Source organism: Asterias amurensis, chromosome 21 (genome assembly GCF_032118995.1).
Source record: "Asterias amurensis chromosome 21, ASM3211899v1".
Taxonomy (NCBI): Eukaryota; Metazoa; Echinodermata; class Asteroidea; order Forcipulatida; family Asteriidae; genus Asterias; species Asterias amurensis.
Genome location: NC_092668.1, coordinates 9,771,560 through 9,797,050, shown reverse-complemented (window position 1 = coordinate 9,797,050; position 25,491 = coordinate 9,771,560). Strand labels below are relative to the sequence as shown.

The window sequence follows — 25,491 nt, the reverse complement described above, 5'->3', positions numbered from 1 at the left end:
TGTGCAAAATACACGGTACTTTTTTCAACAATCGGAAAAACTACTCTCTGGAAAGAGAGCATATCTTTTCATTCTGAGCATGGACAGTGTCTGTATTTTGGTGCCAAGCTGAGTAACTTCTCAAGATTACTTATAATCAGTGCAAATCATGTGAGCAAAGACAACTATTTCGTTCTTTTAGGTATTTCTATCTTGTTTGTTCATTGTTGTTGCTGCTCATGCAGGCAGGCGCGAGCTGGCTTTTTGCCGCTGGTGCTTTTGTAAACCCGGAAGTGGTCACAACACTGCATTGTTGAGTTCTGTACAGTACGGATATTATATAGCAGGCTCGGATATTTTATCGCGTCGCTCATTGCGCTTCAGAAGCAGAGTTGCAGCTTGGTAAGTGGTTTGTCTTATTATATTAAAGTCAAATTGTATGATCAGGGTTTTGGGTAAATGATGTTGAGTTGAGAGACGGCATGGACGGGGAGGGGTTGGAACTGTCATGACTGGTTTTCTTTTTTGTTAGGTTGCCCAATAAATGACTATCTTGAAGTTGAACTTCCTTTTCAAAGATTTGACATCTGTGGTACAGTTGAGGGAAACATTTTACGACCTCGCCACCAACTTCCGGCCTTTTTTTTTTTTTTGCACCTGAGGATGTTTTCAATCGATTGGGCTAGGATGAGTAATTTGGAAAAAGTATTTTTTATAGGGGATCGGTTTAAAAAAAAATCAGTGGTTTTGGAGTTAATTAACGGCGGATAAATTGGTGGCGACGTGCGGAAGATTATCCCAAATGAGACAGCGCCCGGGTTGCTGGTTCTATTTTAGCATATTGTTTTAAATAAACCAGGCTAGCCCCATAAAATTGACAATTTATCCCAATTGATTGGGTTGGTGCCTATTGCTTGACCTGCTTGTTCGTTGAGCCTTGACCCAACTAATACTACTAGCACCAATGAATGTAATTCAATCCATGTCAATATGGTCTATGTGCCCACTGTCATGGTTTTCGATCGGCTTAATTCTAGAACTTATGATTGAATCATGAATGCTAACTAACTTCATGTTGAAATTCACATGCTCATGAGATGATGAGGTACAACCACACATTTTGGGGGAAATCAATTACTTTTTGGGAGTGAATCTTTTTCAAATCTTAATGAAATTTCAACTTGCTTTTTTGAGAAGTCCCATAAGTTGCATTTAGGTCAAAACATTGCTTTTCAACGCTATTATTACTCCAGGATTAAGCACCAGTCCCAAGCAATATTATTTGGGTTTGATAACCGTACTTTGTCTGGTTCCCTTAACAGCTATCCTGCTGCTAAAATTTGGGACCAAATTACATTTAAGATTACAGGGTCTGTTTTGTGAAAACGTTTACAATACGGCAACAATCATGCAACACACAATCCCACTGCCGTGTCTCACGGATGTAAACTAAATGATTTCACTAAACAGCCGTAAAGTTGATTGTATTCGGTGCGCTGAATTATTATGAAAACATGAAAACATTATTTCTGAAGGGAGCAAGTTGGATTACAAAGACGAACAAAAATCTACTTTCAGAATTTGTGATGTTTTTCCTAACAAAGTCCAGCAGTTGGGTGATCTACAAGTACTTGTAAGTACAGTATCAATCGGTCGATAAGTTTCATGATCACAAGAACAAGCTGATTGAAAACCTCAACTGGCACAATGAGCTCTCTTTCATAACGTCATGGCAGTCCCTGGTTGTGGATGTAGGGCCAAGAAGTGGACTGAGCAGCCCAGTGTTTTGGCACTTGTAATGGGGCTTCATTATGGTGGTTTTTTGTGTTCACTGTATAATGTTGTGTCATTAAAGTCACCTGGAAATAGAACTCTTTTTTTCAAATGTTAGAGTGTCACGGTATGTTTAGTAACAATAAAACCATTTTTTGAGTAATTGTTTGTCACGATTGATATGTTTAAAAAAATAGATAAAGTTGTTTGGGGTTGACTCCGCCTACCCCTTTTGTGACGTCAATCGAGGCAGACTTTGCCTTGATGTGTAGTGTAAACACACGTGCAAAGTACAGGCAGGTCCAAGTTGTGAGTTGGTACATTTCAAAAATAAAAATTCTTGCATTTTGCCGGCATCGCGACCAAGTTTATTGCTGAGATGCAGTCAGTCTGCATGGCTGGTCAGACTCACAAGAGCAATAGTGCCTAGTGGTTGGTCCGACGTCTTTTTCAGCGCTGTGCAGCATTTTCTCTTCAAATATCGTGCCTCGATTGACGTCACAACATAGTGTTAGCCAGAGGGGTGTCTGGGTGTCTTTTGGACGCCCTGTTGTTAATTTGGACACCCTGTTTCATCTGTCATTTACATGTAAATTTATTGTAAGTGAACAATTTGGACACCCAGTTTTAAAATTTCCAGCAAATTTGGACACCCTTTTACCTAATCCTGGCTAAAACCTTGCGTCACAAACAGCGCCCTCTCGGGTCGGGGCCTACTCTTAAATATGTAAATAAGATGTTGTAAGAACTAATTTTTTAGAACCTTAGTTAACTGTTTATCCACATTCCACTCATCAAAACACATAATAAATTAGTAACAAAAGCTTTATTTTCACAAAATACCACTTCCAGGTGACTTTAATAAAATAGTCGTGGAGGAAGGAGTGCCATGGGTTTTGGTACTGGTAACCTTCAATCACCAATGTAATTTAAGCAATGTTACTCTGTGCTTTAACTACATATTATTTTTGGGTTGTTGTTCAATCCCAAATCATTTATAATTTACCCAGTCATTTTCCCGTGTGGTTTATTGTTTGATCTGAAATAATAAGTCATATCCCAAACATAACAATGTTTGTTCTATCCAACCTCAGACACCAATAACTCCATAATTACTACTAATGTTGATGACTACAGTCCAGTATGATGCGTCAAGTAATTAAGTCACTTAAGTACATTAAAGACCTATTGTATTGATGACAGCAAATGTTAATTGGATTTTCTCTTAATTCTGTTGCAAAGGTCACCTGCACTCACCAGTGTTCGGAATGCTGTAGTCAATTGAGAGCTTCTAAGATTGTTTGCTGTCAAGGTTTATATTGTTTGCTTACAATACAAACTTACATTATTTGTTTATTTCTTATTTCCAGTTCATTTTCTTCTATGAAAAAAAAAAAGGAAAAAAAAATTCAATCAAAATAGAAATTAGCAGGATACAATTGGGCTGTTTTCCTGAGCATGAATCAAACACTCCAACACTAAAAAAAAAAAGTGCAAACAAAGGGACAAACAAACATGGAACATGACCATACTCTGACACAACGTGCTAAACAAATGTACAGTATTTATATAGGGTTTTAATTCATGCATAGATTGCAATTGGTGCTTATCAACATGGATGAATACACATACTAACAGTAGGGACTTGACACTGTTTTAAATTGACATTTTAATAAAAAAGCATGTTGAATCTTGATGTGCATCCATGCAGTCATATGCAGCACTGTACATCGTTTTACTCATTTCTCAACAACTACAGCAACCCAGCAAAAAAAAAAAGGCCAGACATGGAACAATAGGTACTCTGACACAACACACTAAAATACATTATTTAGGCCTATAGGGTTCTAATTCCTGGGTTATTGCAAATTAGTGATTACAAACACGAATGTGTAACACTAAGAACAACACTGTTACTGACATTTTAATGAAAGCATGTTGAATCTTGATAGTGCATACAGGAATCGAGATTACATTGTATAGTCACAGCAAACATCTTGTTTTACTCATATAAAAAATTACAGCACCTCAGCAATTAATATTTTGAGGGAAGCTTTCTGCTGTCAGTATCTTCAAACTTTGTGAGGACGTGTAACATAAAGTACCCATACCCATAATACCCTTTTAAAGGTTCTTAAGTCTGAGACCAAGGCTGAGACTGAGAACAGACTTAGGGCCTACTTATAATCTGACTGGGAGAGGGCCCTTTAAATCTGAGACCACAAGAGCTTTCATGTATGCCAGAGACTATGGTACATGACTGTATACACGATCAGTACCTCAGTACCTGCAATAGTGCAGGAGAACTCATTAATTTAAGTATCGTTTTATCAGAGTAGTCATGCATGGATGTCCTTGGGTGTAAACTTCTACATGTACTCTTATTTTAATATGCACACAAATCCAGCTCAAAACTGGCATGACATTGCTGTGTGGCAATTTTTTCCTAAATTGGTCTAGGCAATGCGTTGAATGTTCAATACAAAAGGCCAATAAAATAGTTCACCCACACACAGGTTTTAATACATTATACGCCAATATTTTGCTGTCTGCAATAGTCTTTTCTTGTTTATTTTACAGATGCCACATGTACTGTAGATGTACTTGATGATGCTTCATTGTATTAAACTTCATTGTGTTCATTACTGAGGAAGTAAAAACAACCATCAAGATGTTGCAACAAATCCTTAGAGACATGTATATTGATCCAGAGATCCTTGCTGAACTCTCGGATGAGCAGAAGGAAATCCTCTTTTGTAAGATGCGAGAGGAGCAGATCAGAAAATGGAAGATCAATGAGGAGGAGTATGAGAAGAAAATGAAGAAAACCAAGAAAAAGAAGAAGAAAGGTCAGTTTCTTATTAAACCCTGGGGAGACCTCTCAGCAAAACATTGTTTTCCAGGTGCCCAGCAACTTTAAACAAACATTCATAAATACCTCAAACAGTTTGGTGCAAGACGTTTCTCAGTACGGGCGATGCAGGTGCTGTTTGTGAGTTTGCCGCGCTGTGTGTGAAAGAAACGTCTTGCACCAAGACCACTATGCGCACGAAGCAATGTCTGAAAACCCAGTCATAAAAAATGTATTACGCCTTTTAACCAGAAAGGCAATGAATGGGCCTTTATGACACTACCACGACCCTGCCGGTTTTAAAAGGCCCTTTAAGAACTCCCCGCTACCCTTTTATTCCCTTATTTTAAAACAGGCCCTAGTGTTTGTGAAAAGAAAATGACTGAGAACAGAAACAAAGATAACAGCCAAATTCAGGTAAAGGCCAAGTTTTTTTGGATTAAACCCTGGTAGAATAATGACAAATTATATTTAAAGTTTTGACCAACCAGGGAAAGCTCCACATGCCCCACCTATTAATATCTCAAATTTTAGTACTGTGTCCTAAAACTTCAGTAGCTTCAGTAGGGGGCAAGGGATTCTTAAGTGTAGGAGGAACAGGTTGGCCCGACGAGCAGAAACTTGATGTTTACCTGAACTGGATTTTGGCAGTGGGATAGATTTCCTTGTGAGACGGATCTGTGGGCAATGCCAGCATTTAGTAAAAACATTTCATACATGATAAGGGATGTAGTTGGGGAGGCTGTCTGCTGGAAGTAAGACTAAAACGGTTATAATGAAGGCAGCGGACACTTATATGGTAATTACTCATTATTTATACTCAAAATATTGCTTTGCATAAAACCTTACTTGGTAACGAGTAATGGGAGAGGTTGGTAGTATAAAACATTGTGAGATTAGGCTCCATCTGAAATGGAGTAGTTTTCAGGAAAAAAGTTATTTTCCATGAGTTTGATTTCGAGACCTCAGGTTTAGAACTTTAGGTCTCGAAATCAATAAAGGGTTTGAAGTATTTGCCCACAATGTTACTTGAACTTTGCCTGTTTTGATTTGCTTGGTTGTGCGTAGGTGGCAAGACAGTAGAGTGGCTGTTAGGCAGGGACAGCAAGGAGTGGGTGTGGGTGATGGGAGACCATGACAGTGATAAACAAATTGAAGACATCTTGGTCAAAGAAAGACAACTAAAAGCCAATCAGCTTGCTCATCAAGAAGCAGAGGCCAAGAGGTAATGACTTCAATGTCTTAAAACATTCTTAAATTCTTATGCTAAGGATGGTTAGAACATACATTGGGATGAACAATTTTAGACTTTTTGTCTGAATTTAGGCGTTTTTAGAAGGCTGCCTGGTAAACAGAACATGCTGTATTTTTTTCTTACAATGAAATAAGTCCTCCTCTACAAAACGCAGGTCACTTTTGTTTTCTGTACCAACACTTCATACAGAAAAGGAAGATGTCTGATTGAAAATATTAGGCCTAGTGTGTTTGGAACAGTTCATCTTTTAAAAACTTGTAGTGAAGTCAGCAGTACAATCAACTTGTGAAATTTATAGTAATTATCTTTGTTTTTGGGATTTGTTAAATTTGTAGAATCCTATCTAAATGTAGATTTGTACAATGGAAGTAGCATCTGGTCACGTTTCTGAGATGTTGCTACAAATCCAGAGTGAAGTATGTCCATGATGCAGGAAGAATAATCCCTAATATGGGGTGACAGGTCTTTTTCTTCAGCCGCGCCACACATCTTGAACTCTCTACCTCTTCATCTTTGATCTTGTCTTTGTACCGCAAAATTCAAGTCTCTTCTCAAAACTTATGTTATGTCACAGGTTTTCAATGACTAATTTTGTTGTGTCTGTCTGCTTTTCTTTGTGTTGTGTTTTGTTTTTGTTTGTTTTTTTGTTTTACTGCGCCTTGAACACCCAGGAGGGTGGATATGTGCGCATTACAAGTCTTATTATTATTATTTATTATTAATAGGAATTCACAATCTTAGAAGCGTTACTGCCTGAAGTTTTGAGACTCTGCCAGGGTCGAAACGGAAGGCCAATAACTATATTTTAGCTTGTGTGTCCTCAAGGATGATGTTCATAACAGTGATAGCAACAATATCAAGACAAAAATAAAACCAATACCAAGTATTGCCTCACGGAGTTTGGTGTTGCTTTCTTAAACCTTCTTAGGGCAAAGGAAGAGGAGGGGCGCAAGAAACGTGCAGAAGAGGAGCGCATTCTAAGGGAGGAACAGGCAAGACTTGCTGCTGAGAAAGCTGTACTAGAGAGTGCCAGGTTAGAAGAAGAACGCATCCTCAGGGAAAAGGAAGCTGCAGAGAAAGCACTGAAAGAGCGGCTCGCCAAGGAGCAGGCTGAGGAGCAAGAGAGAAAGAAGAAGGCTGAGGAAGAAGAACAGAAACTTCAAGAGATGAAAGCCAAATGGCAAAAAGCTGCCGCAGAAGAAAAGAAACGTCTCGCTGATGAAGAAGAGAGACGACGGAAAGAAGTTGAGCAGAAGAGGTTGCTGGAAGTAGAGAGACAGAAGGAGCTTGCGAAGAGGAAAGCTGAGCAAGAAGCTCTCAAGGCGTCAATGGAAGCAGCAAGGAAGAAGAAGGAACGCTTAGAAGAAGAGAAAAAGAAGAAAGAACAGATTGAACTGGAGCTTTTACATAAAGCAGAGAGACTGAAAAAACAGCGGGTGAGTTCAATAGCAGTGGGATGATTTGAAGTTTAACCTGACTCATACATAGGTATGCTGTGCTGAAGATTATTAATTTTCTTCATGATGTGAATTCAAAATTCAATGTAACTTTAAACAATAAGGAATTGTCCACAAGTTTTGACAATTTAAGATCTGCACCAAAAATGCAGATGATTTCACTTTATATTTCGATGATTCCTTTATGAAAAGGGCACAGCCTGGGGCGGTGTGTCATGGCAGAGCGGATAAGAGCACTGAACTCAAGCTCTGGTGTTTATGATTAGCAGAGTGTGGGTTCGAGTACCGCTCATGACACTTATAAATCCATTATTTCTGTGGCCGTCGGATGGAACATTAAGTCGTATTGTCTTTTGTTTTGTGTATAGCATGTAAAAGAACCATGTACACTTGTAGTAAAGAGAAGGGGGTTCACCCAGGTGGTCCTGGATTGATCGGCTGCATATTGTGGTAAATTACCTTATAAACCATTACATGATGCTATGGTAAGGAATAGGTCTCATACTTTAAAATATACAGCTCTAAATACCTTGCAGGAAAAATACAGAAAAATGAAACGCCATGAGCGTCACTGAGTGACAGCTGTGAGTGCTATATAAGTAGTGCTTAATAACTAACATTTATTATTAAAAAAGTGACTGAATATCTCCTTTTTTCTCCAAAACAATCCATCACCCTCCTCACAAAAAAATTGAACAGCCTCATTTAATTCACTATTGATAACTGAGCAAGCTTCAAACTAATATGTAGAAAGTTCATGTTCAAAATAAAGTTAGATCAAATTTGAATAATTGATCAGGTCAGGCCTGGAAATTTCCTCTTTGAGAGGGCAAGGCCATATTCATCTTGAAAAGTCTCTGTGAAACTTTTGAATGGGCACTAAGGTCAAGACCAGGGCAACAGAGGCCATGGAAATGTGAAATTCCAGACCTGTAATTCCAGAGCCTGTAAAGTTGTCTATCAGGGGGGGGGGGGGTGTTTATGCCACATAATTCCTCATCAGTCTGAGGTGATCTAAAGGTATTTTGACAAAACTTTCAATAATAATTCAGCAATTAATTAGCTTGTTAACAGATTGTATTATTGTCTATGCATTGATCACCATATGAAGGAGAAAGACATTAAAGCAAAGGAGGAGAGAGATAAGAAGTTGAAGGAAGAGGAGAAACACCGAGCTGAAGAGTTGTACGTTGTCTTGAAGAAAACTGATGAGAATAAGATGAAGATGGCCGAGACGGATCGAGCAAATATTGAGGAATTCTGGAAGGTTCAATGTAAGTATTTAACAATCCTTTTTTTTCTGTTGGGTTTCAATGCAAGATTTTTGGTTGGGTTTCAAACTAGCATTTATTAACAGCTTTTTGAATGTTATTGGTACATTTGAACTGTATGTAATTGAAGCCCAACTCGGGCTGTCTTTTGCCACTTCTCGCTGGTATACACCATGTTTCAAAGCGCTTCCACATTAATACCCCTGGTCACTGGGCCTTAAGTCATTCCTTAAACCATCTCAGCTCCCTGGGGAGTATATACAGTCTGTGCTGCCAAATATGTTGTGCAATCAAGGCTAATCAATCACAAGAACAAACTCTGCCCTAACAGGTACCCATTTACCCCTGGGTGGAGAGAAGCAATAATAGTTAAGTGTCTTGCTTAAGAACACAAGTGTCACGGCCAGGATTCGAACGTCCTCTCTGCTGAACAGAAACACCAGAGATTGAGTTCGGTGCTAGCTCTATCCACTCGGCCAGAACACTCCATCAAATAGAAATAGTTATTTACAGTAATGTACAAGCTGTTTCAATTTCCTCAATTTGAAATTTCCCCCTATTCAGTTTGGGATGACATTATGTGTGATCTAGTAAGTGTGGACCCTAGGACATGTACAATGAAGTAGGATGTATGACTATTTCCTTGTACTGTATGTGCACTGTTTGATTGTTGGTATTGTGTGGGGTTAGAGTTATGGATGGCAGCACAATGGACCCTTGTTGACATGGTTGAACTCACTTCCTTATAAACAGTGTTTACAAATACACATTGTATCATTGAGTTAGAGTTTGCCTCAATTGTGCTAAATGGGTTTAAGACAGTTATTGTACATGTGTGTTGGATTTATGAACTATATGTAAGGATCATTATCAACAGTGTTTTTACTCTTTATTGAAACAGCCACATGTCTGCAACAATAAACATTGCCATGCATGTACATTTTTTAAAGGGAAAGTATACTTTTGGTTTTTGGAACCATTTAATTGAATTAATCCTACAAGTATATTAAATGTGAGGATGTTTTATCGTATACGATAAAACTAACCTGTGAATATATCATTTCAAATAGTGGTCGCATTTTTGAGATGTAGCACGAAATCCAAAACGATTATGTTCACGCAGGAAGCATAATTTGTAGTTGGAAAACACTATCTAGAAGCATTAGTATCAGTGACGCTTCCAGATTTTGTCCATTTAACCACATTACTTCATTCAAAGTGGAATGATCAAAATGCTTTATTCTATCGAAAGCTGCTGTACTTAGTTAGATTTTTATTGTCATTAATTGTATGAGTGTTTACCAAATGTATTGTGTACCTTCCCTTTAATGTGTATGTTAAGTGTACATTTAAGGGTCTAAGCTTAAAGCCATTGGACCCTTTCGGTAAACAGTGTTGTCCAAGGCCCACACTTTGTGTACCACAACTAAATATATCAAATAACAAACCTGTGAAAATTTAGGCTCAATCGGTCATCGGAGTCGGGAGAAAACAACGGAAAAACCCACCCTTGTTTCCGCGCACTTCGCCGTGTCATGACATGTGTTTAAAATAAATCCGTAATTCTCGTTAACGAGAATTTATATTGTTTTGCTGTTTTCTCAAAAAGTAAAGCATTTCATGGAATAATATTTCAAGAGAAGTCTTTCACCATTACCTTCTGTAAACCCTGTAAATTATTTGTAAATCTGTGAACTTTTTTTTTTTTTTCTGAACCGAAAGGGGTCCAATGGCTTTAACAAATACTACCGGTACATTTAATGACTTCAACGCTTTCATGGCTGTAGTCCATACTACATGTAGTCATTAAGGCCTAGCTTTATGAACTTGAACAAAAATGTACACACAATTTGTGTGTATAGTGTGTTAAAGTGAAAAATATGCAAGAACAAGTAGGACATGACAAAGGTTAAGTGTAGGTTGTTCATTTTTGTACTTCCAGCCTGTATACAGTGTTGTACATTTCTGGAAAGTGAGTTAGTTGAATACAGGAAAAGGAAAGGGTAACTTGACCAAATGATACGATTGTGGTTAAGACTGGCAGAAAGACCTCTCTGAAAACAATGACATCTACATAATGCATTGGCTGAAATTAATAGTAGGCCCTTTTTAAAGACAGTGGACACTATTGGTAATTGTCAAAGACCAGTTTTCTCACTTGCTGTATCTCATCATATGCATGAAATAACAAACCTGTGAAAGTTTGAGCTCAATTGGTCTTCGAAGTTGCGAGATAAATAATGAAAGAATAAACACCCTTGTCACACGAAGTTGTTGATATTTTCTGTTTTTTTTGCGAGGAAAACCCAAGTTTTTGACATTTATTTAAATTGACACGTAAGGATTTAAGAAGGCATTTTACACAGTGCGTGACCCACTTTTTCAGCTTAAGGTCGTTGGTTCAAATTGGGCTGTAGTCAATTATTTTTTTATTCAACCCCAAAGTAAAAAATACAGCATGTACAAAAAGTTAATGCTGATATTGTGGGGATTTGTTTATTCAATTAAAGTTACGGCAAAGATTTTGGTTTCAGAATTACTGTAAAACATTTTACAGTAATTTGATCTTGGGAGCTTTTAAGTTTTCAAATACTTCTGAATTGTCGTCCAAACTAATACGTAATATAGGCATAGTCTGTGGGGTGGATATTGATAATTCTGGAAGATAACTTACATATTGACCCTAATATTCCCAAGCATGGTAAACTTTCTTGGGAATAGCTTTTGAAGGTGAATGATATACCAAGGAATAGAACCAAGGGGATGACAAAGACAGCAAAAGCAATGACAGCATTACAAGAGCACTCTAATGTCACATCAAATAGGAGAATTTGTACATCATGTAGCATGCATTGGTTGTTATATATATATAGATAATGTCTTTAGCAGCCTAGTCCCTCAACCCATGCCAGGTCATTTGCCAACATAAATGTTTATTTTAGTATGCTGGTCATACATTTCCTTGTCATACGATGACAACAATTCTTTCCAAGTTATTGAGTTGTAAAAGATAATTCAAGGTGTACATGTATGTAGCTGGGTTTCTGTGATGTGTATTGCACTACATGGGAAATGCATTATTTCATGTATTTGTTAATTTCACTTCTTCAACTAGTTGTATTGACAATTCGTAAATACCTAAGACAGTTTATCCATTCTGATTGGTCGAGAGGGCATCACGAGGGGTTGTTTGAACGGATGATATAACACCAGTCAAAAGTGTTGAAACATGGGCGTGACAAGCGAGCTTGCACCTGTGCTTATAAGACAGTTTCTTCATTCCTATTGGTCGAGAGCAACGTCCGAGACAGTTGTGCCACATTAGCGATATGCGATGTGCACAGCAATCTTCTTAGCAGGAGTTGTTTACCCGAGGGCCTTAACATTTCATAGCTGGAGGGGTGTTGTGTTGAAAGAAACCATTGAACAGTTATAATTTTTGCATTTATTTTACTTTTTGACCAAAAATGTTGATGTTTTTGACCGAAAAGGTATTTATTAACGGGAATCAAAGTGTGTTGAATCGGTTAATTAATTTTCAAGAATAGGAAAAATAATTCTAAAAACTTTGTTTGTTGGAATATTTTCAGTTTGTGTTTTGGATGAAAAGTTTTAAAGTACACATATATGTAAATCAACAAAAGTTAATTGTTTCTTTGTCTTACACATAGAAATAAGACTCAGAGATTAGAAATATAAGTCTCGGAGAAGGCTGAGTGTGTCATTAAGTGTGATGTTTGGTTGTGAGACCATTCTCATGGAAGCGCGTAAGTCTTTTTTTTAAACGCATGTATGGCAAGATATTTTGCCATACAGTAGACGCAACATTGACCAATGAAAACACTAGAACAGTTTATGTGCATTGCCATCTTGTAATTTTGCCATACGTGTCATGTGATGGTAATTTTACCACACGTGGGTGTCACGCGCGATGATCATTTTGCCATACATGTACATGTGTATCGCTCGGTATCGTTACCGACGCCCACAGTAGCAAAGATGGCGACTGAGCTCAGCATTCTCCGGGTTCTATTTCTTTGTTCCTACATGAACTTGTTTGTTAATTTCTCTATCAGATAGTATACTGTTTATTTACATAAAGGCTGTTTTTTTTGTGTTATTTATAATGTGCGATATTACCTGTCCCCAATAACACATACCTTTGATTCATTCATGCTTACAGTGTATCACACATCACACTTACAGCATCATTCTTTATATTATTGGCATTCTATTGAATCTAAATCATCATTCATATAATATGTATGTACGATGTAGGTCTACTGTATGCTTAAAGGCAATGGAGAACTATGGTTCCCTCCAAGTAACATAGGTTTTGAGAAAGAGGTAATTTTTCACTCAAATATTAAAAGACTTCAGGCCTGTCAAAGCATGAAAGCATACAAATTTGTGCAACAATGGTGGTTTTTTTTTTTCACTGTTCACTTGCAGCTTCGAATACCAAGTGAGTCTTAATTTTTCTACTTGTTATTTTATGCATATACATATAAATGAGAATACTGGTCTTTAACAATCACCAAACATGTCCAGTGCCTTTAAGGTCACACCTTCATGGACAAATCTGTGAAGTACAAATATGTATTTCATGTAAGGAATTAATGGAATGACTAGCGCAACAAGGAACTACAAACGTGTGTATAGATTTAACACATACCAAAAGAGGTCAACTTCTGCAGACCAATTGTTCCCTCTGATATTTAGGTTGACTTTAGTTTTGACTGTTTGGTTGAGATTGAAAGTGAGTCAGCAGTAAACTGCAGATGTGACAGCATGGGTCATTTGTTCTGATACGTTGATTTGGGCTGTTACCCTATAATAGGTCCAAAGGTTACCCATACATTTATACTTTTTTACAATGAATAAACGACAATTTTTTTCTATTTAAGTCGCTTCATGTACTAGACAAGAGTCTAAACTACTGCTGGCTGGAAAACTGAGTGATTATTTATAGGATAATATATTCACATATATGAGAACTGACGAACACTGTACAAGTTCACAACAAAATGCAAACTTTAAACTATTGGGTGTTTGATATAATTTACATTTGAATATTTTCTTATAGTGAACCATCAATGATAACTTACTACTGGCTATTATTTAATGCAGATGCTAATTTAACATCTATTCAAATATTGCGGAACCCACTGCTAAACCATTGGATTCAAACTGCCTCTAGCTACCGGGCAGTCTCAGTGTTTTTTGGGGTAAGACACTGCTCTAGGATTGCAGGGTTGTGGGTTGGAATCACACCAAAGTATTAATATGTCTGTGATATTTTGTCACAGAACCCAAGAAAGTACCAAGTATACGGTGCCAACACACATCGATGTACATGGGTAAAACCAAAAAATTATATTCTTTATCCCTGATGCAAATTTAATAGATCTTTTAAATTCTGTCTTGTTTGTATTCAGTACGCAGATCAAAGAATGCTGACAATGAGCGGAGACAGAGAGCTCGCTGGGCTAGAGAAGAAGTCCGTCGATCTAGACTCAGCGGTAACTTTGAGAACCTAACATTAGATGAAATCTACAATGAAGGAATGAAGGGAGACAGTCAACAGCAACCTCCTCCTATCAGGTAGTTCTCTTATTTTTGTTTCTAAACTTTGTGGTAGTATACCTTACTAGCACTAGTAAAGAGTAACTACCGTTTCAGACAAGCGCTCAAGAGTTACGCCAAACCAAATTCTGAACTAAGTACCTGTATAAAAAGATTCACATCCGAAACATTTGTTTCTAAACTTTGTGGTAGTATACCTTACTAGCACTTGCAAAGAGTAACAACCGTTTCAGACAAGCGATCCAGAGTTACGCCGAACCAAATTTCTGAACTAAGTACCTGTATAAAAAGTTTCACATCCAAAACATTTGTTTCTAAACTTTGTGGTAATATACCTTACTAGCACTTGCAAAGAGTAACAACCGTTTCAGACAAGCGATCCAGAGTTACGCCGAACCAAATTTCTGAACTAAATGCCTGTATAAAAAGTTTCACATCCAAAACATTTGTTTCTAAACTTTGTGGAAGTATACCTTACTAGCACTTGCAAAGAGTAACAACCGTTTCAGACAGCCGCTCCAGAGTCGCGCCAAACCAAATTCTGAAATAAATACATGAAAAGTTTGACGTCTGAAACCGCTTGGAGCGCCTTGTTTTCAGATGTTGATCTTTTCAAGAGTCCAGCCAATGTAAATGTTAGTGTTAAATGTCTGAAACCAAAATTCATTTAGGTCTACCTAGAGTCCCTCCTGATCTATTTTTTTAGGGGTGACTCTTGCAGGCCTTTCTGAAATGGGTGTAAATTTACCAACAATGTGAAAGTTTGAAGGTCTATTTAAAGGAAGCTACAGCAGTTTATTTAAATGGAATTTTGTTTGTTAAAAAAAAAAACTTGTTTGAAAGTTGTGACGTCATCATTGTAAAGGTGTTGTTTGTTGATGACATTTCTTCTTGATGAGGTAATCTCATAAGTCTTTTAACAAAATAATTGTTTCTAAACTTGCAGTCATTATGGATTTCTTCACTTAAAGACACTGGACACTATTGGTAATTGTCAAAGACCAGTCTTCTCACTTTGTGTGTCTCAACATATGCATAAAAGAACAAACCTGTGAAAATTTGAGCTCAATCGGTCGTCAAAGTTGCGAGATAATAATGAAAGAAAAAATACCCTTGTCACACGAGGTTGTGTGCTTTCAGATGCTTGATTTCGAGACCTCAAATTCTAAATCTGAGGTCTCGAAATCAAATTCGTGGAAAATTACTTCTTTCTCAAAAACTACATTACTTCAGAGGGAGCCGTTTCTCACAATGTTTTATACCATCAACCTCTCCCCATTACTTGTTACCAGGTAAGGTTTTATGCTAATTGATTAATTACCAATAGTGTCCAGGGTCTTTATCCCAAAAGTTATTTGACACTAGAAATAAAAGTCACATCCCCTAAAGCTGATCCCTCCGCTGCATTTTCCCAGGTTGTATCGTAATCGTGGTTAGTGATACCTGACAACACAGCAGCAAAACTATTAAGCAAAGTAGCGGACAGTTAATGACTGTATGACCACAATTGATGCACATAAAATATCCTTGGGTAAACGCAAAACAATGTTCCATAGTTTGGGGCACAAAAGACAATTCCACAGACTATTGGTTGCAGAGATAAGACCCTACATTGTGGCTAAAATAGCTCAAACAGGTTGAATTCGGACAATTATTTTTAAAATCTGGCTGCTACATATACAAGTTTGGAAAAGGATAAAGATCATGACACCATCTCTCTTCCAGCGCCGGCAAACTTTTGCAATCAATATTCAAATGGAATGGGTTTTGAACAAAACAAAATTGACTGGAGCAGGACTGAACCAAAGCCCTCCGGATTAACGCACCGTTCCTTTACCAAGTGAAGACTCTGGTTTTCACTGATTGCTTTGTGTAATGGTCTATTTTAAAGGATTTTCATTCTGTACCATACTGTTCAATCACTTGAAAGTTTACGAGTGCTTTTTGTTTGTCGTTTTACTTCACAGGCCAGCCAGTGGAATGCCGAGACCATCCCAACCTGTATCTAAAGATGATGTTATATGCTGGTATAGAGAAAACCAAGAACCAAAACAAGCAGGGATCCGTGTGGACTTCAATGGCAAGAAGCCATGCAAGTGGTTCCATGGTATGAACTCAAATCTGTCATGTAGATTATATTTTAATTTTATGTGCGTGGGGGGTGTTAATTTCAGATGACTTTGGACAGCGAGTCTTCCTGATATTTTGTACTGATAAGAATACGGTACTGATATTCAAATAACTGTCTATAGAATAGACCCATTGCATAATGCGCAGCCCGAATACACGCACGTCTCCTGTCAGCCATTTTGGGGTCAAAACATGCACAAAAGAATGGTACACGTGTTTACGCACCAATGCGTTTGTAAACAACGTGTACCATCCTTTTTGTCCATGTTTTGACCCCAAAATGGCGGACAGGACTCGAAGCACATGTATGCGCGCTGCGCGTTGTGCAATGGGTCTTTAGAAAACTGAAATCGTTAAAATAGGTTTGTACTAAAAAAAGGTAGTGCATGCCGGACTTAAATATGTATACATGTAGGTAAGTATTAGGGCTTTAGTCAATTTCTCAAGCTCTATAACCAGATAAATGTGTACAATTTCTCTCATGTCTGTACATTTGCAAAAGTACTGTTTAGGAGAAATGTTGAGGGTCTATGTTGACCCCCTGTATTCTAATTCTAAAAAATGCCAAGTGTTGGAGTCTGACAGAAAGAGATGAGGCCAGGCTAGATGCCCTTTGATTTGAGATGCCAAAGAAAGATCCTGCACAATGCATGGACATAACATGTCACACTCCACTCTCAAGCATCATAAGAAAATGCATACTGCAGTGGTTTGGTAACCTCCAAAGAGTGGGAACAAAGCGAATCTCTAAGCAGCTCTACAACTGGTCACCAATCAATGGGAAAGGTAGACGAGGTCCCCCTAGGACAAGTTCAAGTTCGGTCTATTTGGAAGTTTCTCACCAGTCAGGCAGCCGAGGCAGAAATGCATGATCAGGCCTGTGTGCTCCATTTAAAAGGACAGGGCACCAAGGCCATTTTCTCATTGGTAAAGCACACCCTATGAGGAAATTGTAAATACAACATTGTGCAGGGCACCAAGAGGCTGAGGCAATCGCCTTTATTGCCTCCGTGAAGTATTAGGCCTGCATGTCCAGGGGTCGATTTCATAAAGAGAGTTGGCGATATTAAAAATGTTTAGCTAGTCCTAAGTTAGGAGGAGTTATGACATGTAACTTTTTCTAACTCGAGATAAGACTAGTCTTTTCTCTTTGTGAAATCCACCCCAGTGAGTGTCATATGCATTTCTTTATTAGCAAATCTAATATGACTCTTCAATCTTTACCCTTGCAGGTATTATCCCTCGCCAGAAAGCTGAAGAAATCTTAGAGGGAAAGAAGCCTGGATCTTTCCTGGTTCGTGTCAGTGAGAAGGTCTGGGGTTATGTACTATCCTACCGAGATGTAGAAGCAATCAAACATTTCTTGATTGACGCCTCTGGGAGTACCTATCAGTTTTTTGGTGCAGACCCATCCAAGCAACACTCCGTCCATAATAGACTTGGAGATCTCATTACATATCACAAGGTATGGTCATCTCTTGATCTATCTAGGGCTATGTGGAAAACTATCATCATTCAATATGTGTACTAAATGTTGGTTATAGACTTTGTGAAGACTTTAACTTGTCCTCTACACTCACAAGTCAAGTATGGGGAATAAACAGGAGGATGCTGTTGACCTAAGGCCTTGGGTGTATTCCACTCAGGCTAACAATGCAAACAAAATGTAAACTATGAGTATGTTTTCAAAGTGGAATGCGTTAAGTTTTGCAAATGCTCTGGGAAGGTGTTAGCTATATATAATGGTGGAAAATAGCGCAAAACGGTAAAAAAGCAATGGATATCAGACTAGTGTAAACTAAATCTTAGACAAATCAGTTTGGTTGTAGCAAGGTTTTAAAAAAAGTCAAGTCAAATTTTATTTGTTCCCAAACGTAGTTAAGGTAAGTTGTCAGGGGTCGATTTCTCAAAGAGTTGGGACTTAATTGTCCTAACTTAGGACTAGTCCTAGGAGATACAAAAAAGGTATGGCTAGTCTTAAGATAGGATGAGTAACCTGTCCTAGCTCAAGATAAGACTAGTCTTAACTCTTTGTGAAGCCCAACCCAGGAAAACAATTAATGTCAATTTTAAAAGCAGATAACAGAACAATGCTCAAACGCTTAGATTGGTACTGCAGTACGATTGATCTGAGAGATTAAATCAAACGTGCACATGAGTTTTTAACACAATGCGTTAAAAAACCACTACACATTTTAAAACCGATAGCATAAAGCATGGCATAACCGGAAGGCACCCCGTGCCAGACATTTTTTTTTTAACTGAAACAATTTGATAATCTGAATTATTTGATTTGTTTTTCTTTGTAGGTCATACCAGTTTCAGAGCGTGGCAGGGAGGTTCTAAAAGACCCAGTCGGACAGGAAGGACCTATCCCAGATTACAAAGAACTCTTTGAAGATAAAGCATGAGATGACGCAACCAAATTATAGGATGCATCTGGTATGCGTAAGTTTGTTGTAATAATGTGCTACTTTATATTTTACTTGAAAAACAGTCCTACATTGGTCTTGATGAGATTTCAGTACATCGTATTATTTGTGTCATCCAAAGAAAGCATAAGTATCAGAAGTAATTGTAATTACAGAGTATTCTGAACTTTGCAGGTGACACATTATGCCTGTATTGTGCAACCCGGTCGTCAGTGTCCACATTCAATGAAATACCAATTAATTTAATTACTTTTATATAACAAAAGTGTCTTTACTGTACCATTTGCCTTGATTATAATAAAGTTAATTTTACAATACTTTGCCACAAGTTTGTGATTTGCCTGGCTTAATGTCATCATGCTGGCATGACACGTTTGCCATGTTCACCTCATTAAGCATACAAGCATGCATCTTGATAAGTTTTCAACAGTCATTTTTGCTTGCCTTAAAGAAGTTATTATACAACTATTGGATGCATATGAAAGTATTGTAGCAGAATACAATCATGATGAGAGAATTAGAATGTTCCCGCTGAGTGAAATTGAAACAAAGAGTTCAAAGAAATGCATCCATTGTATGTTTTATATAACTCCAACATAAATCATGGTATCTTGATTTGTTTTCATAAAAACTTGCAAAATATACATAGAAACTGTCCACCCAACATTGTTATTTTGCAACAACAAAAACGATAACGATCACGACGCAAAGAGAATGCATTCTATTGGTTGAATTGCTCCACAGAGAATACGCTCGTGCTTATTTAACCAATGGAGGGCGTGCCTTGTTAACGTGATCGTTATCGTCTTTGTTTATCGCTGTGTTGTGACTGGCCTTTAAGAGTCCTGCAAGAATGATGACATTCAGCACATAACTTGGAAATTTATTTTAGATATCGCGTGTATAGTTCTGAAGGCACTTAACTCACATCCATTATAAGTTATCACACAAGCGCGAGTGGAATACGGAAAAATATAGCGCTTCTGCGTCCCATATCCAACGAGGCCGAAGGCCGAGTTGGATATGGGACGCAGAAGCGCTATATTTTCCGTATTTCCACGAGCGCGCGTGTGATAACGTATTTATCTTCAAGCAAACTTGGCGCGTGACATAGAACACACAAGACGCATGGTAGTGATATTAGCCGTGCAATATAGGTTTTTATCACCACTCCATTCTGCGAATCTGATTGGAGGATTAGCGCGTACTTGAAGATAAATATCATTATAGATGCACAAGTCCCATTAGGATTTGTTTATAGTACTATGTTCAATACTTTATATTCCCGTACAACTCAATACATATATTTATTCATTAGTACATGTACTATATTTTTTTCATTTCCTTTACATGTAGCTTGCACTTACTTTTATTTTAACAGCTCAGACACAAATGTTTAATTTTGCTACCAGTGTATATTTATGTTATAGATGGATGTTGTTGTATTAGAGAGTGCAGTGTTACTACATTAGTAGATGATGTTTATGTTCATTTGCCACAATGAAGACAATTTGATTTTATCAAAAAATTAATGTAAAACAGAAAAACGTTTTGACTATTTTTGCCCATATAGTCTGCTGTTACATTGCCAGAGAATCAAAAGGTGCTTTTCACTTGTTAGTTTAAATTAGTTTTTTAATTCAAAATGGTACCAATTAAAGTGTTGTTGTTATTGCAATCATCACGCAAGCAAAATTAAATCTCAAACATTTTACCTACAGATTAAAATGATTTATCCACAAGATTAAATCGATTGATTCTCGAGGTTAAAATTATTAATCTGCAAGATTATTAATGATTTTTGTATTTCAAAACATGACCATGAGGACGAATTTAAACATTTCGGATTTATCTGTAAGAATTCTGAAAATCTACTCTGTGGTAGTAGAATATATAGAGAGACAGTTCTCTAAAGAACAAACTCTACTTGGCAAGTAGATTTACACATGGTACCGCAAACCAAATATACATTGATACCTCACCATGCAATGCCTCAAATCCCATGTACAGATTTATCTAGCTGAGATCAAACTACATGTATGCCAATTCCTGGAAAGGGAGTTTCAGATTTTCGGTCTTCTGATTTTTATATTCTGAGTGTCTATCATTAAAGACAGTGGACACTATTGGTAATTGTCATTGAACAGTCTTCTCACTTGGTGTATCTCAACATATGCATAAAATAACAAACCTTGATTGGTCGTCGGAGTTGTAAGATTACTATGAAAGAAAAAAACACCCTTGTCACACAAGTTGTGTGCTTTCAGATGCTTGATTTCGAGACCTAAACTTGAGGTCTTGAAATCAAATTCGTGGAAAGTTACTTCTTTCTCAAAAACTACTCCACTTCAGAGGGAGCTGTTTTCACAATGTTTTACACCACCAACCTCTTCTCATAACTCTTAACCAAGTAAGGTTTTATGCTAGTAATTATTTTGAGTAATTACCAATAGTGTCCACTACCTTCAACTTGTTATGTTATACCCTGAAGAGAAATCTGTTTCAATTTGATGAGTAGAATATTACAGTGTGTTGTTTGGAAACAGACAGACATTAAACAACACTTTTTTGTACAGTAACTATTAACTATATAAAATATATCAATAATAATCTATGAGTATTAAGCAAAAAAGGTAAACTTATTTCTGATATCGATTAGGTATTTGTAGTACTAATTAACAGTTCTAGCAATGTATTAACACTAGCAGAAGAGTGAGTGATTTATACAAAATAGTTGGTAAGTATCAAATGGGTATACCATTTACTGTTAGATTGAATAACCTCTTATTTTGCATGTAACTGGTTTAAAAGCAACATTGCAGTGATATGGTTTAAGGATAGTTAAGTTGATATTAAATACCAAAGCTCAACAAGATGTTGTGGTAATTTTTATGAAACGGGAACTCAAGAAGGTTTACTGTGAATACATGTTAAATATGTCAGGGCAGGATATCAAAGGGTTTTATATTAAATAGAATTTAATGTCAAGAAGTTAACAAACTAAAGTATATCGGTAAATGTACCGAAGGAGTTAAAGGGTCTGGATACTTTTTTCGCATGACGCAAAACATAATGTTCGCAGATTTACATTAAACTTACAAGGTTTGAAGATAATGATGGTTTTAGAAAGCTTTCCTTGGAATATTTCTTACTGAGGTGCTATAGATTTTGAGAAATGAGTAAAACAAGTCACAAAAATAATTTTCATCTCAGGAGACAAAATCTATTTTTGCATGTGAAACGTATTTTTGTGACATTGTTTTACTCATTTCTCAAAAACTACAGCACCTCAGTAAGAAATATTTTAAGACTAGCTTTATACTATCATTATCTTTAAACTGTAGTAAATCTGTGGACGTTGTGTTTCGAAATACAAAAACTACCCCAAATCCTTTAATTGTGTAGCTCTATCTTTGTTTGTATTGCCATAACAATGATCAGATGAGGTTTTTTTTGTGGTAGCACAACATTTAAATCTCTTTTGATTAGTGGTTGTTCTAACGAGAAGAACCAGTGGTTGAAAAAGTTATTTTTGAGTAGTGATGGTTCTGGTTGACAACTCAATGTTTCAAGCAGTATGCTCTGATCGTCTTTAGAAAGTATTATTCAGTTGCCAACAACCAGTTTATCTCAGAACCACTATAGTCAATAGAGATTTACAAACCTCACCTGGGCCCAATTTCATTGAGCTGCTAAGCACAAACATTTGCTTAGCATGAAATTTCTTATTTGATAAAAACAGGTTTACCAACCAAATTTCCATGTGATTTTCAGGATAAGCAAACAAAATCTGAATACCAGTTACAAGGACTATGTAACAAATGGAAATTTGGCTGGTAATCCTGTTTTTATCAGGGAAGAAATGTTATGCTTAGCAAATTTTTGTGCTTAGCAGCTCTATGAAATTGGGCCCAGATTATACTCCCACCATGCAAAGTTTCAAATTCTACATAACAATGATGTCGACTGATTGGTCAACATTTACTGTACTTGTCAATTGGGGTTCCATACTCTACTGAATCTTAAAAGTAATCTTTCATTCATAAATTGTGATGGAGGATTCTAAGTTAACTATCTTTCTGTGGAGCACAATGTTTATTGTTTAAAGCTACAACTTTGTTTTAACTCAACTGATACTCTAAACTGTTACTTTGACAATATTTTTTATTGAATTTTGCACATCACTTCATTGTGGGAATATGTTTGTTTTTTTCACCATAATTTTTTTAATTTTTTTATCTGTGCGAGTTTTTATCCTGTATCTCAAATCAAAGTATGGTTCAAACTATATTTTGTCCAGGGTAGTATTTTAGCTTCATTTCTGATTCCTTATTTTTTTCTTTTAACCGTCCTCAGGTAAATACCAATCCACCGATTCTTCCAAGAGTTACTTTATGTACTACATGTACATATCATACAATTTTAAAATTTAAGTTAAATTTTTCGTTTGCAATTTTTTCTTTTTCTTGCGTTATCAAGGAAGAGTTTTGTCGCCAATTTTAATTCAAAAACTTGTTTACAATTATGTACCAAATTTGTCTTTATAGAACCACTATACCAACAGGTTTTGGTCATGGCAGCCTAATGTACCTTATCATACATGTAAGTGCCTATACAACAATTGAGATATCACCAGCGTGAGTGGAATACGGGAAAATAAAGCGCCTCTGCATCCCATACCAAAAGAGGCGGAAGGCCGTGCTACATTTTTCCGTGTTTCATGAGCGTGCTTTTTATAACAAATTTATCAAGCAAACTTGATGCCTGGCTTAAAAAAGAGCAGTACACAGATTTAGAACTATGCAATACTTGAGGTGCGATATGGACCGTGCAATACGGTGAAAGATCACACTGCTATTGCCATGGATCGACCAATCAGTATCAAGAAATCAAGTTTGCTTGAAGATAAAAGTATAAACTTAAAATAAACAAAACCTCAAGATTTTTTATTTTTGGTTAAGGAAATGAGCCTTTTTGAGTAATGGCGGGCAATACTACAACACTATTAGGCTTTGATAAACTTGTGTGTGTACACCCAAACAAAACAGCTTTTTGGGATACATTTGAAAGGTTCATGAAGTGTTGTGACAGGGAGTTATTGGTTATTATCGGTGCTGCTCATAAACAGATTCTATTGTTCTGGATGCAGGTAGTGATGGGTGGCATTCTGGCTTGTGTTACGTGTAGCACTGAGTTTTCAAATGAAATTCTTTATGGGCATTTCATTTACCGGTACTTGAACCTGTGCTAAGTTTCAACCTTGTAGAGATTGTTATCTGTTTCCTTTATCCTTATTATTTCAAATCAATGAAATACATGATTTGATAAAACTATGTCACTGTGAAGAAGGATTTCCTGGTGCTTTCTTTGTTAACATATAAAGAATTAGACTTATACAAAAACCAGTACTGGTTCATACCTAGAGAGTTTTTACATTTACCGATAGTGTTCAGAATTAGTTTCAAATGAGACATTTAACAACACTCTTGCATTGTATTTGTGTAAACTTTGACAAGGTAGAAAAGCTGCATTTCTTAACATAGGATTCAGTCTTCTTTGTCTTATGTTGGGATTTCTCTCTCTCTCTCTTTGGAACGGTAGCAACCAGGACCTAATTTCATAGATCTGCCTAACCGCCGATTTTGTGCTGCGAGAGTTTCCAAATTTCTTAATGCTGCTAACTATTAGCACACAAAAAGGCATGCTAGCCGTCTGGTGCTTTACTGTATGAAAATGAATGACGCAACAATGCAAAGTCCTAGTAATAGGCAATCTGGCCATTTAAATTCCTTCCTGACCTGTGAAATGCGTTTAACAAATATTTCTGCTATGTTTAGCATGAAAATTTTCTCACCATTAAGCAGCGCAATCAAATTGGGCCCAGATATTGATGTTGAACAAACTCCATTGAGAGTATTGTGATCCTTTACTTCCACATATTTCTTCTCAGATTGACCCAAATGTGCCCATTATGTTATGTGCCTTATTCTATTCTAATGATATTATGAAAAGTACATTTGAATGAGATTTATAGTGTCCTTCTAATAGGTGCAGTACTCGGTGAACTTTGATATTAACAATAAAGAGATATGTTTGATATTTACAGAAGATATCTTTGTATGTTGTCATTTACTGGTATGACTGTAGTCTATTACATACACATTTACATTCAATTTGTAGAGATACCAACGTCTCCATGCAACTGCCCTCTATTTTTCCACAGGATCATTATTAACAAAGTAGCTTCCAATACTTTTTAAAGTAGAGACTCTTTTAAAATCAAAGTTGTTTTCCTAAGTTTGTTAGTTTTTTATTCTTAAGAAAGGAAAGACTCTGGCCCTTTGCGTTTGTTTTGACAATATTGCGCTCGCTATGCGTATGTGCACAGGGCTTCAGACGAGAGGACAGACTCTGCAATTTTTGTGTGTGTGTGTGTATTTCTATTTTATTTTTTCCAGATGGCTCATTGAAAGTCATCTTCGAGTTACACGCTTCCGTTATAGACAATTAGTACTGTAGTCTTATACATTAAATAGATAATAATTTTACATCGAGGTATCAATATCATATTGGTTTTTGCCCTTGCACTGTGTATTTTAAGCGCTGTATTTGAATCCTAGACCATGACATGGCAGAAAAGATGTCTGCTGGTAAGACATCTGCTCTGCCATCAGCAATGGTCTCGGGTTCAAATCCCACCCAAGTGATATGCCTGTGTTTTTTCACAGCACTCGGGAAAAGTGCTAAGTATACAGCG

At 36.9% G+C, this 25,491-nt stretch overlaps 1 protein-coding gene across 2 annotated transcripts; it reads left to right on the top strand.

Moving 5' to 3' along the window:
* The first annotated feature begins 3 nt into the window (after window positions 1-3).
* LOC139952973 (SH2 domain-containing protein 4B-like) lies at window positions 4-24,629 on the top strand. 2 transcript variants are annotated; one of them, XM_071952324.1, is made up of 9 exons: window positions 4-150; window positions 4,333-4,601; window positions 5,672-5,828; window positions 6,787-7,294; window positions 8,427-8,589; window positions 14,025-14,190; window positions 16,140-16,279; window positions 17,535-17,767; window positions 18,612-24,629. In XM_071952324.1, exons 2-9 carry the CDS (start codon window positions 4,424-4,426, stop codon window positions 18,711-18,713), a joined length of 1,647 nt encoding a protein of 548 aa, XP_071808425.1. In that variant the 5' UTR covers window positions 4-150; window positions 4,333-4,423; the 3' UTR covers window positions 18,714-24,629. The 2 variants fall into 2 exon arrangements, with proteins under 2 accessions (XP_071808425.1, XP_071808424.1); XM_071952323.1 differs by having other exon boundaries at window positions 4-381.
* The last annotated feature ends 862 nt before the right edge of the window (window positions 24,630-25,491 follow it).